Raw genomic sequence first — 19,901 nt, forward strand, 5'->3', positions numbered from 1 at the left:
TTCTGGAGCGAGTTTCTCCTGAGGCCCCTCCCAGGCCTGGGAGCCCCGCCCTGGTAATTCCGGGCTCTGGGCAGCACCTGGTACATTGTTGGCACTTCCTGGGGGACCTGTCAGGGAGAGATTGATTTTTCTCCCTCCAGCGGTGCAGAAAATCCTTCCTACTACTCCAGACAGGTTTGGTTGCCAGGCTGGGGGACAGAGGAGCAGGTTAAAAGTGGCCCCGCCCCACCTGGTTCAGGAATGCCCCCTGCAGACCCCAGCTGCCGCCCCCCACACCTCCCAGGACAAGAAGTCCCCACGTCTCGCGGCCCCTCCAGTGCTGGCCAGCGTGCTGGGGTCGCCTGGCTTTGCACGGAGCTGGGATCTGCTGCCCGTGACTCCCCTGCAGCTGGGGTACTGGTTCTGATCCCTGGACACACAGCCCCTCCCATTCACCCCACCCCAGGACAGGCCAGCAGAGTGTAGGGGGTGGTGCCCAGGACCGCAGAATCTGCCTTCTCTTGGCGGGAGGGCGGGGGGCAGTTCCAGCTCTGTCAGCCTGGGCTCTGCAGCGCCCTCGTGTACGCGTGCTCTCTGGGTCTGTCCATCGGTGGCGGCATAGCCCAGTTCTGAAAGTCACACGGCCAGACTGTCTCCTCCTATGTTATGAACGTTTGACCTCTGTTAATATGGCTTCGGATGGTTGCCTTTTTAGCAGCCTCTTACTTCATAGTTAGCTGGTGGTCATCTTTCTCAGTCTCTCGTTTCCTGTGCTCTTGTAATCTTTTTTTTTAATACCAAAAATGATAGAGGTGGGTGTCCTACTTCTAGCTGTTTTCATCCACGTTTTGAGTCTTTGGAAGTGACTGGATCCTGACCGGGATCGTCTGCTGTGGTTGCTCAAGCTGACCGGGGCCAGATTTCAGATTTCTGCTCCCGGAGAGGCCCCCCCTTCCTGACCACTCACTGAGCCTGAAATGTCCCCATCATGCCCTCGACATGTGCCCTTCCCTGAGGCTGGCTCCTGGCCTGGCCCCTGGTCTCTGCACGGCCTCCATGTCCATCAGAGGCCCGTGAGTCACCCCGGGGCCCCACACCCTTCCCCACTGGGTGTCACCTCCCTTTCCCCCCACTGCCACTGCCTCCATCGGGGCCTCCAGCGTCTCCGGCCTGGGTGATGGGGACGGCCTCCCCGCCCTCCACTCTGCTTCTCTGACCTCATTTCCACCCTCTCTGGAGTCGTCTCTCAGGGGGTCAGCCAGACCTCATCCGTCACTGCACGAAGGCCCCTTCCCAGAACCCCTGGGCCCTCAGGTCATCAGGAGCGCCCCTGCCCTGCGCGTGCAGCCCTGTCTCCTCCCGCTCCTCCTGGGGGGTTATCCGCATGCCGCCCACCTCCGGGCCTTGGCATGTGCTGTTCCCTGGCTTTAACTGCCATTCCTCCATCTCCCCTAAGTTTGACGTTTTTAAACTTTTTATCGAAATATTGTTGCTTCACAGTGTTGGGTTAGTTTCAGGTATATAGCAGAATGACTCACCTAAACATACACGTTTCTATGTTTCAAATTCTTTTCCCACTTATTACAGAATCGTGAGCAGAGTTCCCTGCTCTGTACAGGGCGGTCCTTGATAGTTTTATTTTTTTAATGTCAGGGCTTCTCGTGTGGCTCCGGTGGTAAAGAAAGAATCCACCTGCAGTGGGGGGGCGCCCTGGGTTCCATCCCTGGGTCGGGAAGATCTTCTGGAGGAGAGCATGGCAACCCACTCCAGTATTCTTGCCTGGAGAATCCCGCAGACAGAGGAGCCTGGCGGGCTACCGTCCACGGGGTCGCAGAGACTCGGTATGTCTGAGCGACTAACACACATATTTAGAGAAGATTTTAGTTTCTTTTCCTTTACATTTTTTTACATTCTCTCAGGTGCCACAGAAACTTTTTAATATTGTTCCAAGCTTGAATTTTCTTTTAAAATTTATTTTGTATTGGAGTGCAGCCGGTTAACAATGTTGTTAGTTTCAGGTGTACAGAAGAGCGACTCAGTTATACACACATTCATTCTTTTTTCAGACTCTTTCCCCATTTGGGTTATTACAGAATATCGAGCAGAGTTCCCCGAGCTATACAGTAGGGCCTTGCTGGTTATCTGCTTTAAATACAGCAGCGTGTCCGTGTCCTCCCCGGGCGCCCAGCCCGCCCCTCCCCGCCCCTTCCTCGTCGGTATCCGTCCATCCTTTCTGTTTCTGTTTTGTGAATAAGCTCGTTTGTGTCACTTTGTAGATTTCACATATAAGCAGTGTCGTATGTGCCTGTCTTTCTCGGTCGGTCTTCACTTAGTATGATAATCTCCAGGTGCATCCACGTTGCTGCAAATAGTGTGATTTCATTTTTTATGGCCGAGTAGTATTTCTAAAGGGAATCAGTCCTGGATATTCACTGGAAGGACTGATGTTGAAGGTGAAACTCCAATCCTTTGGCCACCTGATGGAGAAAGCTGACTCATTTGAAAAGACTTTGTTGCTGGGAAAGATTGAGGGTGGGAGGAGAAGGGGACGACAGAGGAGGAGACGGCTGGATGGCATCACCGACTCGATGGACATGAGTCTGAGTGAACTCCGGGAGTTGGTGATGGACAGGGAGGCCTGGCGTGCTGCGATTCATGGGATCGCAAAGAGTCGGACACGACTGAGCGACTGAAGTATTCCATTGTGTATATGTACCCCATGTTTTTTATCCATTCAACTGTTGGTGGACGTCTCGGCTGGTTCCGTGTCCTGGCTGCGTTTAGTGCTGCCATGGACACTGGGGTGCGTGTCTTCTGGAATTACGGTTTTCTCCAGATATACTCCCAGTAGTGGGACGCTGCATCATAGGGTAGTTCTATTTTGAGTAGCTCAAGGAACCCCCATATTTTTTCCATAGTGGATGTACCAATTTACATTCCCACCAGCAGTGTGGGAGGGTTCCCTTCTGTCCACACCCTCTCCAGCATTTATTGTCTGTAGACTTTTTGATGATGGTCATTCTGACTGGTGTGAGGTGATATCACACTGTAGTTTTGATTGGCATTTCTCTTAATAATCATCCGTGCTGCGCATCTTTTCATGTGCCTCTTGGCCATCTGTGTGTTTTCCTTGGAGAAAGGTCTATTTAGGTTCCTCTGCCCAGTTTTGGATGGGACTGGTGGTTGTTTTATTTAATATTGAAGCCCCTGAGCTGTTAGTAAATTCTGGAAATGGATCCCTTGTCAGTTGCATTGTTTGCAAGTATTTTGTCCCATTCTGTGGGTTGTCCTTTTGTTTTGTTTTGTTTTTTAATTTCATTGGCTATGGTTGCTTTCCAGTGTTGTGTTAATTTCTACTGCACACCAAGGGGAATCCGTTCCACGCATACACACATCCTTCCTGCTCTGGACCTCCTTCCCGTTTAGGTCACCACAGGGCACGGAGTAGACGCCCCTGTGCTGCACAGCAGGTCGAGTCAGTCATCTGCGCTACCCACAGTGGTGCGTATTCGTCAGCTCCAATCTCCCAGTTCACCCCTCCCCATCTTATCCGCTTGGTATCCATTCGTTTGTTCTACATCTGTGTCTTTATCTCTGCTTTGCAAATAAGTTCATGCGAACCACCTTTCTACCTTCTGCCTATAGATGACAGTATACGAGTTTTTCTTCACTCTGTACGACAGTCCTAGGTCCATCCATGTCTTTGCAAACAGCACGATTTTGTCCCTTTTTATGGCTGAGTAATATTCCATTGTGCATACGTGCCACATCTTCTTTATCCATTCCTTTGTTGATGGATACTTAGGTTGCCTCCATGCCCTGCCCATGGTAAGTAGAGCTGCAGTGAAGATTGGGATGCCTGGTCTCTTGGGTTTATGGTTTTCTCCGGCCATACGCCCAGCAGCGGGACTGCTGGGTCATATGGCAAATTCTATTTTTAGTTTGTCAAGGAGCCTCCACACTGTTCTCCACAGTGGACGCACTCCCGTTCCTACCCACAGTGTGGGAGGGTTCTCTCTTCTCCACACCCTCTCCAGGAATTCCTGTAGGTTTCTTGGATGATGGCCATTCTGACCCATGTGAGGTAATAAGACCTCCTTGTAGTTTTAATTTGCATTTCCCTGTGTCTTTTCATTTTGTTCATGATTTCCTTTGCTGTGCAAGAGCTTTTGAGTTTAACTTGGTCTCATTGGTTTTCTTTCTGTTACTCTAGGAGATGGATCCAGAAAGATATGGCTGCAATTTATGTCAAAGAGTGTTCTACTTCTGTTTTCCTCTAAGGCTTTTATAGTATCCAGTCTGTCATTTAGATCTTTAATCCATTTTAGGCTTACTTTTGTGCGTGGTGTTAGAGAGTGTTCTGTGTTCATTTTTTCCATGTTGCTGTCCTCCCGGAACCGTTCACTGAGGGGACTGTCTCTCCTCCTCTTTTTATTTTTTATCTTCTCCTCTGTGTCGTCTTGAGTTGGGCGGGTTCTCGCGTGTCCTGCCTGGTTTCTGGTCCTTGCTGCGCAGGGCAGCTCCTCCCGGGTCAAGTTTCGTTTGCTGTCTGTCTCCCTCCTTCACAGCACTCTCCGACTTCGATCTGGGGGCGGTATTAATTCCAGGGCTGCTCCGTCTGGGTCCTCAGGCTCAGAGAAGGCAGGACGGCCCGTGTCTGTCTCACAGAACCCCCGGGGCCTCCGCAGCAGAGGTGAGCAGGTGCTCGGTGCACGACGAGTGAGGACTGAGGAATGCACACGGGAGCAGACGCACAGCGAATCCTCCTCTTCCTCCGCGGCTGGTCGACACCTACTCCGTGCTAGGTTCTCTGCCCGAGGCTGGGGGTGGAGGGCCATGTCCTGGCCCCAGCCCCCCCAGGAGTGTCACAGCCTAGTGGGGGGGTCTCCTCATTCTCGTAGCCCCAGGAGCAGAGGCTGAGATGGAGTTCGGTCCAAGCTGTTCATGAGGAATCAGTGAAGGGGGGTCCCAGGTGGCTCAGTAGTAAAGAATCTGCCTGCCAATGCAGGAGACGCGGGTTTGATCCCTGGGTTGGGAAGATCCCTGGAGGAGGAAATGGCAACCCATTCCAGTATCCCTGCCTGGAGAATCCCACAGACAGAGGGGCCTGGCGGGCTCCAGTCCATGGGGTCACGAAAAGTCAGACATAAGTGAGTGCGCACACACAGGGAGGGTGGGGAGGAACAGGGTGGGGCACGAGTGTGCCTGCAGCGCCTCGGTGGGAGTGCCAGAGCAGGTACCGCCCGTCAGAGCGGCCAGACCGTGGGACCCCCAGCTTTCTCTGTCCCCGGCTGTGGGGAAGGCGGCAGGTACGTGGGGCTGGGACGGACGCTGCAGGGTCTCACAGCTGGAGGCTGCCTGGTCCTGTGGTGTGCTGCAGCTGGCTCCTGGCACTCACAAGACCCCGTATTAAATACTGGAGATATGCAAGCTGATTGCTAAACCACTGGGAGCTTCAAATTGGCCATGGTGGGAGCAATTATCCCACACTGGGCTTTTTCTTCTCTTGGGAGCCGGTTTACCAGCACACCGCTACAGGCAGGGGGTCTGGGTGGCATGGCTCCATGTCCACCGCGGGGAGCTGCTGGCCTGACGCCAGAGGCTATTAATAACTGGCACACAGTCAGCAGGGGGACAAAGGGAAAATTACCCAACAGCCCAGGACAGGGGTGGAAACCATGGGGGAGTCCGTGACTGCCCTGGCAATCAGGGAAGGCTCTGTGGAGGAGGTTATGCTTTTCCGAAGTGGTAGAATATTCAGATGGCGCCAAGAACAATCCTATGGCAAGGAAGGTACCAGGTATCCTCTCCGGAGGCAGCCCCTTCTCCCAGCGTCTCCTGCTGCTCGGGGCGCGCACTCTGTGCTCTCAAGTACACACACACACAGTCTATCTCGCGCAAACAACGCGTGCTCCGCATGCTTTGCACACCCCTGCTCTCTCCACTGGTGCATCTCACTGGGAAGCACAGGGCAGCCTCGTCCTCTGGCAGTTCAGGACATTCCAGTTTATCGATGCCCCGTGATTCGCAGAACCGGTCCCATTGGTGGATCCCGAGAGCGCTTCGGCCTTTTGATATCTCAGATAACGCCTCTCTGAGGCTGTCATTTTACACATGCATGCGCCTACCCCGGAGGGTATATATTCTGTGGTGGAATTGTTGGGTCGAGCCTCTGTAAAGGCAGTAAAGATTGGCCTTCCAGATAAGGGCCGGCAGGTGCAGAGCCCAGAGGTGGAGGGAGGGGAGAGCGCGTGGGCTGGGAGTTGAGGGGCAGCTCATGCCCGGGCCTGCTGCGAGGAACCAGGGTGTAGCACTGGGTCAGGGCCGGGTGGCCGACACGCTCCGACTCGGAAACCCAGGACGGTTTTAACCAGAGAGCCTGAGGCCAATGGCTGGTGGCTGGGCGGATGGAGTGCCACACGGTCCCACAGGGAGTATTATTCAGCCATGAAAAGGAATGGGGTGCTGACCGCTGTGGCAATGGGGTGAACTCTGAAAGCTTTGTGCTGAGTGCAGGGAACCGGACACACAAAAGGCCACACGCTGTATGAGCCCGTTTATGCAAAATGTCCGGAACAGGCAAAAAAAAATCTATAAAGAGAGAAAGCAGATGAGCAGTTGCCAGGGCCCGAGAGGGGGAGAAATTGGACTGACTGCTGCTGCGCAGCATGGGCTTTCTCTCGGGTGATGAAGCGCTCTGCACTTAGCGGTGATGGCTGCACACGACATGTACTAAAGCTGCTGACGCGCACACGTTCAGGAGGGTGGACTCTGTGGCTTGTGCATTACACTGCAGGAAAGAGAGGCGAACAGAATAGAGGACAGAGGCAAGGGAGCCCGAGGGAGGGTGCAGCTCCCTGGGGCTGGCAGCAGGGGGGCCGTTACTCCTCAGGCCGGATGGGCCAGGGGGTCGGGCTGCTGGAGCCCAGTGGGCGCACAGAGCACATGGGAGCTGTGACCTGTGACCTTGGTGAGGGGGATGCGGCCACCCCGTGGAGCCGGTGGGGAGGAGCGGGAGGAATGAGAATCAGGACTTGGCTCTGCCCCCAGGGCTCCCTCCGGGGCCTCCACTGGCCAGAGCCTCTGCATTCATCCCAAGGCAGCTGTGCTCGGAGCCAGACCACTCGCCCCTAGGAGTGAGAGCCAGCTCAGGGGTGCAGCCTTCTGGGCCAGTTTCCTGGGGGTGGGGTGGGGGAGGCGGAGGGTGGGGAGTGCTCCGGACAGATGTATGGAGGAGATGCAGCCTGCACTGTGGTCTTGAGTCCCCTTCCTTCTCTGAGCCTGTTTCCTCACCTGTGAAATGGGATGGACGTGCCCATCTCTCAGTGGGTGTCAGACCCCTGAAAACGCTTTGGGTTGAAGAGCAGTACTGGTACGAGGTCGGGATTCTTAGAGTCAGAAGCAGCCTTGGGAATCATTTACTTCAAACCCTTGACTTTGAAATGGGGAAACCCAGGTCCAGGGAGGCCCCGTCAGCAGCAGAATCAACCACGTCTGGACTCCAGCGACTCTCCCTGAGTACAGCCTCTTGCCTGGGGGTTTTTAAAGACCATGTTTCAGACAAGTTTTAGGTCCACAGTGCAATTGAGCAGAAGGTGCAGAGTTTTCCCAGATGCCCCTGGAGTCTCACACACACCGTCTCCCGGGACTGGAGTGAGTGGTGCCTTTGTTACAGCCAATGAGCGGACGTTAAACAATCATAAATCCTGCTCCTGGCCGCCACTGGCTGTCCTGTCCTCACACAATAAGACCCCGTCTCGCAGCCCAGGGAGACAGGCAGACTGAAGGTCATGGGGTGGCCTGGATGGATTCCTGGAACAGGAAGGGGACAGAAGGTCCCAACCCAGGGGATCCGAATGAAGTACGGACTTCACTGAATAAGCGGATATTAGAAGAAGAGAGTGGCTCGGTCGTGTCTGACTCTTTGTGACCCCCAAGACATACAGTCCATGGAATTCTCCAGGCCAGAACACTGGAGTGGGTAGCCGTTCCCTTCTCCAGGGGATCTTCCCAACCCAGGGATCGAACCCAGGTCTCCCGCAGTGCAGGCGGATTCTTCACCAGCTGAGCCGCCAGGGACGCCCTTAGCTCGTTCGTTAATTTACCGTGCTGATAAGTGTACGTTATGCTGAGCGGAGGTGTTAGGCGCAGGCAAAACGGGCGAAGGATGCACTGGGGCCTCTGCTTTCTCCACACTTGCCCAGTGAATGTGGAGCTTCTTGGCGCTTCTCCCCTCCCTCCCATCCACCCCGCATGCCAGCCCTCTGGGTCACCGCAGGGCACCGAGCTGAGCTCTCCGTGCTGCACGGCACCTGCTTTGCACACGGCCGTGTGTACACGTCAGTGCTGCTCTCGCAGCTCGTCCCACCCCGCCCCTGCCCCACTGTGTGCACGAGTCCGTCCTTTCCAGCTGCATGTCTGTTCCTGCCCTGCCGTAGGGCTTCATCGCCGTTTTTCTAGATTCCACATATGTGTGTAAACGTGTGTTTTTCTGACTGACTTCACTCTGCGACAGGCTCCAGGTTCACCCACATCACCTGGTATACATATGACTGATGGACGATGCTGTACACCAGGAATACACATCATATTCCACTAAAAACAGAAAAACCAAGCCACTGCTCCTGAGCATGGTCAGCAGAGCCTGTGGGAGGCCCCCTCCTGGGCTCCGCGCAGCCCTGGCCCTGTTCAGCCGAAGCCTCGGGACCTCTGCCCTCTGGCCGCTGGCCCCAGTGTCTGTCCCATAAGGGGCCTGTGCTGCCCCACCCCGGCCTGCCCTGGGCCTCTGCTTCTGCTGGAGCATCCCCTCCTTCAGAGAGGATGTCCCGCCCGGCGGTGTCACGCGGCTGCCTGCCTCCCACCCCCACACTCCGCACCCTTGACCCAGCTCCACCATCTTCATCTGGCTTATTCTCTTATTTGAGGCAGGTGCCTGCGCCCTGCTTCCCCACGGGCTCTTTGCAAGGGCGCAGGTTCTGTGGCTCAGCGTTACTCACCAGGTGAGTCACCGGTCCTCACCTAGAGCCACTTCCATGAAGGCCAGTCCCTGCCCTGCCTGACCGGCGGTGACAGGTGGGGTGAGGGGCAGGAGCAGAACTCAGAGGGCCTTGCAATCTGCTTTCTCGGTGGCCTTTCCTTCCATCTCGAGAGGTCTCTGCATCAAGAATGCCAATGTGGCATCGCCCGGGCAGTCTCATGGGCCCGGTCGTTAAGCCAGGAAGGACCCAGAAGTGCAGCCATGGGCAGAAATACTGACAGTGGTCCACTCAGGCGGCTCCAGGCCCCCACTGCCCCTCCCCGGGGCCCCTGACCTTCCCTCCATCGGCGATGCAGGGCCCCTAGGACCCTGGAAGCTCGGGATGGGTGCTTGAGCCTGGGGTACCAGCTGTGCCAGGGTGTGAAGGCACTTGTTGCTGATTTCTCTCTGGACATCTCCTGAGTGCACCGGCCACGGGCCAGGCCACGGGGAAGGTGCACGGACCCGTGACTGCCTGACCCAGAACTGCAGCCCAGGCCCCAAGTGGGAGGGCCCCGGAAGGCCCCCCGCCCCGGGCAGCTCGGACGCTGGCAGCCAAGCCTGGCTTTGTCCCACATGCATTTCCTCTGCTCGCGCCCCCTTGCCTGGGGGAGAGGGCTCGGTGCCCGTCCGAGTGACCAGTCCTGGCCAGCGCGGCTGTGATTCCGCCCAGCTTAATGCGGACTTAATGTGATCACCGAGCTCTCAAAATGCAGAGTCTGCAGGGTTAATTAGCGGGCTGGGTGTCATGCGATCAGGGGCCCATGCAAGTGCTGCCAGGGCCGCAGGTCATGGTGGTCCCGGAGGAGGAGGGAGGCGGTGAGCTGGAGGCGGCCGCCCGGGCGTCTGGCCCTGGCGCTGGGGCTCGCCGCCTGGGGGGCCGCCACCAGGGACACACTCGGTGTCACCCAGTGCTTCCTCACAACCGGCCAAGAACTTGTTTCTTTTTAAAGCCAACTTAGTTACAGTCTACTTCACACACCATGCGTGGCCCTCACCCAAAGGGCGCAGTTCAGCACTGTTTGATATCGTCACACGTGTGCACAGCCACCCATAGTCAGCTTACCTGCAGAAGAGCCCTGCACCCTCCAGCACTCGCCCCCCACTTCTCGGGCCTGCCTCCTGTCTGCACAGCGCTGCCTCTCCCGGACGTCGCCGGTAAACGCGATGAGACCGGACCTGGTCCTGTGGGTCTGGCTTCGGTCACAGCGCCGCGTAATCAGGGTGCTCTGTGGCAGGGTTGGCACCCCATCCCTTTTCATGGGTGATACTCTGCGTGCGGGCGGCCCACGTTTTCTCTCTCCACCCATCGGTGCTCGTCTGGGTCGTTTCCACTTTGGGGCTGTTGTAAAGGGTGTTGCTGTAAACGTTGTTTAATCCATTTTTTACATGGATGTGTGTGTGCAGGCTTCTCTTCTGTTCAGTATATTGACTCGCCGGGTTACCTCCTCCTGAAGGCTGAGCATCTGGGGTCAACAGGACCCTGGACACGGGCCCATCCCTGGAGATGGGGATCTGATCTGGTCACCTCTCTGGCCCCAGCACCCACAAAGGCCCAGCCCAGAGATAGAACTAATGGCAACTTTTGGAACATCTGATTCTCTCCCAGCCACACCCCCCTGCAACTTTTGCCACAAAAGATCGAATTGTCTTCACTCCATGTTTACTGAAGGCAGCTGAGGCTCAGAGTGGGAGTGACAATCCCAAGGTCACACAGCAAATAAGCAGCCACCAACCACTTGACTCACACCCTCGGCAATAAGACCCGGGCCTCCGAACACCGCACAGACCAGCTCTAGGAGGTAGCTGACCCTTAGCTTTTGCCTTGTTAAGTGGAATCATGAAGTAAGACACCACCTATAAAAGCATGGACCCAGGTGTGCACAGGTGATGAACAGATTTCTCGTTATCCTTGCTCTAACATCTTACAGAAAAACTGAAATGACCTCTGTGGCCAACCCAACACCTAGGGAGAATTGCTGGGTGTCTCGGGGTGCCCGAGCAGCTCCAGAAGAGTGCCCCAGACTGGGTGGCACAGGAGCAAAACAACAGCAACGTGCTTCTCCCAGTTCTGGGAGCAGGGGGCTCAAGGTGCGGCTTGTGCCCTGGTGAGGACCCGCTTCCTGGCTCTCAGCCGGGACCTTCTCTCGGTCCTCCTGGGCTGGAAGGGGCTCTCTGGAGCTTCCTTCACGAGGCACCAAGAGCATTCATGAGGGCTTCATTTGTGACTGACGACCCTCCCAAAGGATCCCCACTACCCTCCCTTTGGGGGCTAGGATTTCAGCCTGTGAGATGAGGGGTGGGGAGCACGGTCCCGGGTCATTCGGTAGCCATGTGTTTAACACGGAGGAGCTGCCAGCCTGTCTCTGGGGGCTCGCCTGCTCACATCCCCCCAGCAGCACACGAGGCCACACTTCTCCACATCCTGCTGCAACGGCGGCCCTCTCTTTCCTCTCGCGCACCCCGGTGGGTGGTGCGTGCTGTCTCACCGCGGTGCTGATCCGTGTTTTCCCGGAGCTACTGACGTGCATTCTCTCTCCCTGTGCTTGTGGGCTCCTGCGCCCGTTGCATTTTTATAAATTGCAAGCGCAGCTCATGTACAAAAAGAGCTCTCAGATCGTCCACGAGGATTTAAAGGAATAAAGAGAAAGCGCCCATATCAAGGAACAGAATGCTGCCAGGACCCCAGGAGCCCCTGGGTGACCCTAGCCAGCCGTGCCTCGCCTCCCACCCCAGGGATACCCTGTCTCGGTATACCTGTGACTCTCCTTTCTCTCCAGTCCATTCTGCCGCCTTTGGACGTGATATGCACGCAGTCATTCCGCGCAGCGCTCCCATGGCTGCCCCCTTCCCTCTCCACTGTGTTCCGAGGTTGACCTCTGCTGCTCTGGCTGTTCAAGGTCCCTGTCCTCGAGGGCCCCGTTGAGCCCACTCACCTCCGTTTATCCATCTTACCATGGACGGACATCAGATCGTGCCCACAAAGCCGTCACAAACACTGCTGGCAGGAACATCCCTGAACCTGTTTCCGGGCATGTGATTTCCAGGGCAAGCGCCTCGGAGGGAACCACTTCCAAGCCAGGTGCTCCGTGTCCTCACCCCTGCTCAGTGTCAGAACCTGTTCTGAATGCCCCTCACCCCAGGCATCCGTGTGGGAGGCTCTGATGCTCTAAGATCCACCAGCCAGGGCATCAGGCCCCAGAAACGCCTGCTGAACTCTGCCCCCAACACATACGACACCTGCTTTTTAGGCCAACACGGAAAGGTGACACCTGGCGACTGTCTGCTCACTGATGACCACAAGGGACATCTGTGTGACTTGGGGGGCTGCTCCCCCCACCAGCTGCACCATGTGGGGATCACACAACAGGTGTCCTGGAAGCAGGCGTTCAGCTGAGTCCCAGGACACTCTGGTGCCCTGGCCTCGCTGGCGTGTTTAAGTACAGACACTGTGGGTTTCCTTCCTGTTGAGTATCGTGACCAATCACCTCTTGGACTCGGAGCGTCTGGGGCCAAGAGGACCCTGGACACAGGCCTGTCCTTGGAGACAGGGATCTGACCTGGTCACCTCTGTGTCCCCAGCACCCACACAGGCCCAGCCCAGAGGCAGAACTAATGGCTACTTTTGGAACATCAGGTTCTATCCCAGCCCCCTTAACTTTTGTCAGAGAAGATGCTCCCATCACTCCATGTTCACTGAAGGCAGCTGAGGCTCAGAGAGGGGGTTGACAACCCCAAGATCACACAGCAAGTATTCAGCCACCAAGCACTTGACTCGCACCCCTCGACAACAAGACTCTGGCCTCCGAACACCTCACAGACCCGCTCTGGGAGTCAGCTGAGCCTTGGTTTTTGCCTCATTAAATGGAATCCTACTAACCCCAGAGTTAAATAAGACGCCAGTGCACGGGCTTCCCTGGTGGCTTGGTGGTAAGGAGTCCACCTGCCAGTGCAGGAGACGCAGTTTGACCCCTGGGTCGGGAAGATGCCCTGGAGAAGGGAATGGCGACCCACTCCAGTCTTCTTGCCTGGAGAATCGCATGGACAGAGGAGCCTGGCGGGCTGCGGTCTATGGGGTTGCAAAGCGTCGGACACAACTTAGCAGCGAAACAAGAACATAAACGCCTGGACCCAGAGTGTGCCCAGGCCACTCCCTCCCTCCCGCACTCAGCCTGTCGCTGTCACAGGCAAAGGCAGCCGGGCAGTGTGGATGAAGGACCGCTCACACGCTCACACGCAGTGACCCAGAAACGGCGCCCACCAGCACGTGCCCATCCCGTGCCTGGCGCACAGCAGCGAGGGCCTGTTAGGATGACATCAGGCTGAAGATGGCCTGGAAGGAGGAGACACTGTGACCCCAAAGATGCCTCTTCATGCACAGAGTTTAAATCAATTTACAACAGAAAGAAAGGAGGGAGGGAAGGAGACAAAAACTGGAAAAAAAAAAACTCAACCTAGATAGCAATATAAATATCCTGTCCTGTGGGGGGGTTGGTAAACGTTGTCTTCTTTAATTGTTGGGCTATTCCAAGAGCTGCCTCATTGGAAGAGGCCCTGATGCTGGGAAAGATTGAGGTCAGGAGGGGAAGGAGGTGACAGAGGATGAGACTGTGGGATGGCATCACCGACTCGACGGACGTGAGTTTGAACAAACTCCGGGAGATGGGGAAGGACAGGGAGGCCTGCTGCACTGCAGTCCATGGGGTCGCAGAGAGTCGCTCAGACGTGTCCACAGCGGGGCCAGCAAAATCCAGGCCATGGGCCATCTCGGCCCATTTCTGAAAATAAAGATGGCACGGAGCCCAGTCGTCAGCTTTGCCTTTCCTGGAACTTTCTGTCACTGCCGTCACGTAGTAGGTCCTCTTTTGTGCCCGGCTTCTTCCGTGCCACGTTGTGTCTTAGATAGCTGAGCTTCCTGTGTGTCTCAGAAGTCCGCCCTCTCTCCTTTCTGACCAGCATCTCACTGGAGGGTTATAATGAAGTACAGCCGTCGCCCTGGTTCTGCACATGGGGAAACAAGCAAGCTGCCTGAGGGCGCTCAGCAGGCTCATGTTAGATCTGGGACTTAAACCAGTCCTTACGGCTCCAGGGAACAGTAAGGACGGGGGCGAGCTGAGGGCTGCCAGCCTGGGAGGGAGGCGGAGGCTGGCACAGCTCCGTGTATCACTGCCCGGGTGGCCGAGCTGGTCGAGGTGAGCCAGACGCCGCTGGACCGCCGTGCTGGCCTCTGTGGCCAGCTCCCACGCCAGCAGGTCAGCGCCCAGCTGCTCTGGTTATGAATAATTTCGAGCATCACTCCGGAGTTGCCGGGTACCTGTTCTGTTGGCCTGGCAGAACACCTCGCAGCCTGCCTTTGAAAGTCTCCTCCTGGCTTTCAAACGTTGGTTCTGAAGTGATTTTAAGCCGGCGCAGCCCTGAGAGAACCCACGTGTGGTTAAGACGGGCCTGCGTGGATCTAAGCAGCGGCATGAGGCCCCCTCGGGGTTGGGAGCAGGGAGAGCAGGTGAGTCCTGGGGAGGCTTTGCATCCAGGTTTGAGCTTCCGGCACCAGAAAGATAGTAAGCGAAAGTGGAAGTGGCTCAGTCGTGTTCGCCTCTTTGCGACTGCATGGACTATACAGTCCATGGAATTTTCCAGGCCAGAATACTGGAGTGCGTAGCCTTGCCCTTCTCCAGGGGATCTTCCCAACCCCAGGATCACACCCAGGTCTCCCACATTGCAGGCAGATTCTTTACCAGTTGATCCAGCAGGGCAGCCTCCCGGAAAGAAAAGCACAGGCCAAACCCGCCAGGCGGGGCAGCAGGGCGGGTGGGGGGTGGCCCCGGGGCGCCCCGCGGCCCTGCCATGACAAGCTGTGCTCTCCCCACCGCCCCCACAGATCCTGGAGGAAAACATGAAGCTGGAGTGCAAGTGCCACGGCGTGTCGGGCTCCTGCACCACGAAGACCTGCTGGACCACGCTGCCGCAGTTCCGCGAGCTGGGCTACGTGCTCAAGGACAAGTACAACGAGGCGGTCCACGTGGAGCCCGTGCGCGCCAGCCGCAACAAGCGGCCCGCCTTCCTCAAGATCAAGAAGCCGCTGTCCTACCGCAAGCCCATGGACACTGAGCTGGTGTACATCGAGAAGTCGCCCAGCTACTGCGAGGAGGACCCGGCGACGGGCAGCGTGGGCACGCAGGGCCGCGCCTGCAACAAGACGGCGCCCCAGGCCAGCGGCTGCGACCTCATGTGCTGCGGCCGCGGCTACAACACCCACCAGTACGCCCGCGTGTGGCAGTGCAACTGCAAGTTCCACTGGTGCTGCTACGTCAAGTGTAACACGTGCAGCGAGCGCACCGAGGTCTACACGTGCAAGTGAGCGGCGGGCCCAGGCCACGCGCGCGGCGGGGCGGCGGAGGGCCTGCGCGCTCCCGCAGCCCGGCCCCAACCTCCATAGCTTCCCGCCCCAACCTCCACAGCGCTGCTGAGCTTGTCTTGTCTGCTGGCACGGTGGGCGGGGCGGGGGGGGACCCTGACGGTGGGGAGGGGGGCGGGGGACCCCTCCCGGGCCCCAAGACGTCATCCACGCCCCACCCAGACGCCGCCTTCTGCCGGAGCGGAGCCTGAAACACCAGACCCCGGGGGCCTCAACAGTAATAGCAATATTTAACAATTTATTCTGATATTAAATAATATTAATTTATTTAATTAAACAAGAACCCTTCCACCTCCTCGGGATCCGTTTTCTGCAATCAACGTGGACCGCTGGCTTTCCCTGTGGGATGTTCTGCTGCTAGGACGAGGAGTGGAGTAGAACTGTGCGTAGTGATTCTTCAGGCAGATCTTTTTCCTAGCTGATTTCGCGAAGACCCCCTTGCCGCACTAGATGTTCAAGCGCAAGGGCAGACATCCTTTCTACGTATATAGATACACACACACACACACATTTTTTTTTGCTGTTTGCTGCTAATTCTCCAGAGATTTAAGCTGGTGTGGAATTGGGAGACGTTTTCTAGAATACGGTTCCCAGCCTGTAGTCCTCCCCAGCTCAAATCTCCCCATTAGAAAAGTCCGGTTTGGAACAGAGAGAGAGAGAGAGGGGAAAGGTAATGCTAACCCCCCCAGCAGTTCCCACCTTCTAGAAAGTGAGCCACTGGATAAGAGAGAATATTTTGTAAGAGACTATTTTTATATGAATATTTTATTTATATTGAGTCCGCCTGTATCATTCCACAGCCTGTGCTGCTTCTTAATCCCGGTACTCCCTTTGGGGTAAGGAGGGGCCAGGCCTCACGGAGACCCTGACTTACACGGCTGGCTCTCCAGCCCTGTTGGCCAAGTGGGTAGGAGCAGCCCCAGACGCCTGGGCCGTGGTGTCGTCAGCTTCCCCGAGAAGGAGGCAGGGCCCTGACCCCGGCCTTTGGAGCAGGGCCCCCGAGTGGCGACCTTGAGCGGAGCCGTGTGGAGCACAGGCTCGTGTCCCGGGCCCCACGTGACTGTCACAGGGACACGTCATAACCGCTTGGCAGAAGTCACCAAGGGAGCCCGCTCCTCCTCAGGATGCCCTGCCGCTGCTGGGCACTCTCAGTTACGGGGCAGCAGAGCTGGGCGAGGGGCTCCCTCGAGCAGCAGGGCTTCCTGGATGGCACAGTCCCAGGGCACAGAAAGGTGTGGATGAGGCCTCTGCACTGGGTCCACCGGTGTCCAGCGCCTCTCAACCTGGAAGTCTCTCCTCCAGGAGGGTGTGGGTGTTCTAATGCGTGTGTTTGCATTTCCCTGTGTGTGTGTGTGTATGTGTGTGAGACACACATACACACACACTTTAGGGATGCTTAGCACTGTCGTGTGACGCCCCCTCAAGCACCTTCCGGGTGCCAACGTGTACGTCTTGTGTGCTCCTGCATGTACATGGCTATCTGTGTATCTCTCTCCACGTGCCTGGGAGATTCAGGGTGCTGTGTGCCTGTTGCTCTTCTGGTCCTGGGGGTGTCTGCTTGCGGGTGAGGGCTTGTGGTGTGATGCAGGTTGCTGGGATCTTTGGCGATTGTGTTGAGCCACCAAGAAGAGATGGCACCTCTGAACTCTGTGCCCACAGACACTGATGAAACTGATACCTCTGAGACAACAGCCCCCTGGCCCCACACACTGGGAGCCCCTCGGTGCCTATAGGCTGTGTCAGACTCCCCGATGCTAGCAGTGGGCCTGGATCACAGCATGGACAAATAAAATGACTGGACAGTTGCTTGACTTCTTCCCTTGCACCTTTTTTGTCTTCTTTACATGGGTGTCTGGATGTGCAGGCACGCAAAGGGATGAGTGGATGGACAGATGAATGAGTGGATGGGTGGATAGAAAGATGGATGGGTGAGTGGGTGGATGAATAAGTAGATGGTAATGGATGGGTGAGTAAGTGGGTAGGGGGTGGATGAGTGAGTGGATAGGTGGATGTATAGATGGGTGAGTAATGGATAGGGGGGTGAGTGGGTCACTAGATGGATAGGTGAATGGATGGGTGGATAGAAAGATGGATGGATAATGGATGAGTGGATAAGTAGATGGGTAGATGGATAGCTAGGTGGATGGATAGGTGGGAGGTCAGTGGGTAGGTGGATGGATCAGTGAATGAAGAGATGGATGGATGAATAGATGGGTGGACAGATGGGTAAGTGGAAGGATAAATGGATAATAGATGGGTGGGTAGGTGGGTGGGTCAGTGAATGGGTAGATGGATGGGTGAGTGGGTGGATGAATAAGTGGATGGTAATGGATGGGTGGGTAAGTGGGTAGGGGGTGGATGAGTGAGTGGATAGGTGGATGTATAGATGGGTGAATAATGGGTAGGTGGGTGAGTCGGTCACTAGATGGATAGGTGAATAGATGAATGAGTGAGTGGATGGGTGGATAGAAAGATGGATGGATAATGGGTGGATAGGTAAGTGGGTAGGTAGATGGATGGATGGATGAGTGAGTAGATGGGTGGATGGATAGATGGATAAAAGGTGGGTGGGTAGGTGGATGGGTACATGGATGAGTGAGTGGACAGGTAGGTGGATGCATGGATAATGGATAGGTGGGTACATGGGTGGGTCACTCAATGGGAGAGGGATGGGTGGATGGATAGGTGGATGAATGGATAGGTAGATGGACGGATGAGTGAGTGGATGGAAGATGGGTAAGTGGATAGATAATGGATGGATAGGTAAGTGAGTGGGTAGATAGATGGATGTATTATTGGCTAGTAGGATGGATAAGTGGATGAGTGGACGGATAATGGGTGGGTAAGTGAGTGGGTTGGTGGATGGGTAAATGGATGAATGGATGGATGAGTGAGTAGATGGATGAATGGATAGATGGATAAATAATAGATAAGTGGGTAAGTGGGTGGGTGGATAAGTGGATGGATGGATAAAGGATGGTGGGTAGGTGGATGGGTAGATGGATAGCTGGATGGATGGATGAGTGAATTGATGGATGGATGGATGATGGGTGGGTAGGTGGGTGAGTCAGTGGATGGCTAGATGGATGGATGAGTGGGTAGATGAATAGGTAGATGGATAATGGGTAGGTGGGTAAGTGGGTGGGGGGTGCATGGGAAGACAGATGGGTGGATGGATGAGTGAGTAGATGGTAGATGGATAAGTGGATGGATAGTGGATGATTAGGTAAGTGGCTGGATAGATGAATGAATGGATTAGTAGGTGGATGGATAAGTGCCTGGGTGGGTGGGTAGAAAGATGAATGGATGGATGAGTGAGTAGATGGGTATATGGATAGATGGATAGGCCTGTCAGGTTCCTCTGTGCATGGAATTTTCCAGCCAAGAATCCTGGAGTGGGTTGCCATTTCCTTCTTCAGGGAATCTTCTGGACCCAGGGATTGAACCCATGCCTCCTGCTTGGCAGGTGGATTCTTTACCACTAAGCCACCTGGGAAGCCCAATTGGATGGACAGACGGATGTTAATGGATGGGTGGGTAAGTGGGTGGGTAAGTGGATAGATAGATGGTTGGATATGGATGAAGGGGTAAGAAGGTGGGTTGGTAGATGGATGTGTAGATGGACGGATGGATGGGTAGATGGTTGGGTGAATGAGTGTGGGTGGATGAATGAGCTGATGGGTGGGAGGGTAAGTGGACAGATGAGTGAATGGGTGGATAGGTGGGTGGACAGATGGGATTAGGGAGAGGAAACATATGGACGTTTCTTGCACCCCACCCCAGGTCACAGTTTTATCCCCACCTTGGAAAACCTCCGGCATCTACCATGAGTAGAGGCTCCCCAGTCCTGCGGTCCTGCTCCTGTCTCACAGCACCTGACAAAGGGGAGGCTCTGACCACACTCCCCAGACCACTTAATGTTAATCACATAACATGATACCAGAAGTCACCCCATGACTTCCATCTCTCCAGGTAAGGAACGGGCCTGGCATGAGGGCAACCAGGCCTTTAAGAAGAATGCCAGCCTTCATGTGGCACCTTCAGTTCAGTTTAGTTCAGTCGTGTCCCACTTTTTGAGACCCCATGGACTGCAGCACGCCAGGCCTCCATGTCCATCACCAACTCCTGGAGTTTACTCAAACTCATGGCCATTGAGTTAGTGATGCCATCCAACCATCTCATCCTCTGTCTTCCCCTTCTTCTCCTGCCTTCAGTCTTTCCCAGCATCAGGGTCTTTTCAAATGAGTCAGCTCTTCACATCAGGTGGCCAAAGTATTGGAGTTTCAGCTTCAGCATCAGTCCTTCCAGTGAACAGTCAGGACTGATCTCCATTAGGATGGACTGGTTGGATCTCCTTGCAGTCCAAGGGACTCTCAAGAATCTTCTCCAACACCACAGTTTTGGCACCGTAGAATAATGTTAATTCCCAAGCCTGTGGCCTGCCTTCTCTCCAAGATGCCCAGCTCAGCTGTGCTCTGAGCCCCAGCTTCT

At 55.7% G+C, this 19,901-nt stretch overlaps 1 protein-coding gene across 1 annotated transcript in view; it reads left to right on the forward strand.

The window, feature by feature from the left end:
- The window catches only part of WNT7A (Wnt family member 7A), a 65,884-nt gene extending 48,669 nt beyond the window's left edge, over positions 1-17,215 (forward strand). Inside the window, exon 4 of the mRNA XM_019985155.2 lies at positions 14,874-17,215. Within this exon, the coding sequence (XP_019840714.1) occupies positions 14,874-15,353 (480 nt within the window). The 3' untranslated portion in view covers positions 15,354-17,215. The remainder of the gene's footprint in view (positions 1-14,873) is intronic.
- The last annotated feature ends 2,686 nt before the right edge of the window (positions 17,216-19,901 follow it).

This window comes from Bos indicus, chromosome 22 (assembly GCF_029378745.1).
Source record: "Bos indicus isolate NIAB-ARS_2022 breed Sahiwal x Tharparkar chromosome 22, NIAB-ARS_B.indTharparkar_mat_pri_1.0, whole genome shotgun sequence".
Taxonomy (NCBI): Eukaryota; Metazoa; Chordata; class Mammalia; order Artiodactyla; family Bovidae; genus Bos; species Bos indicus.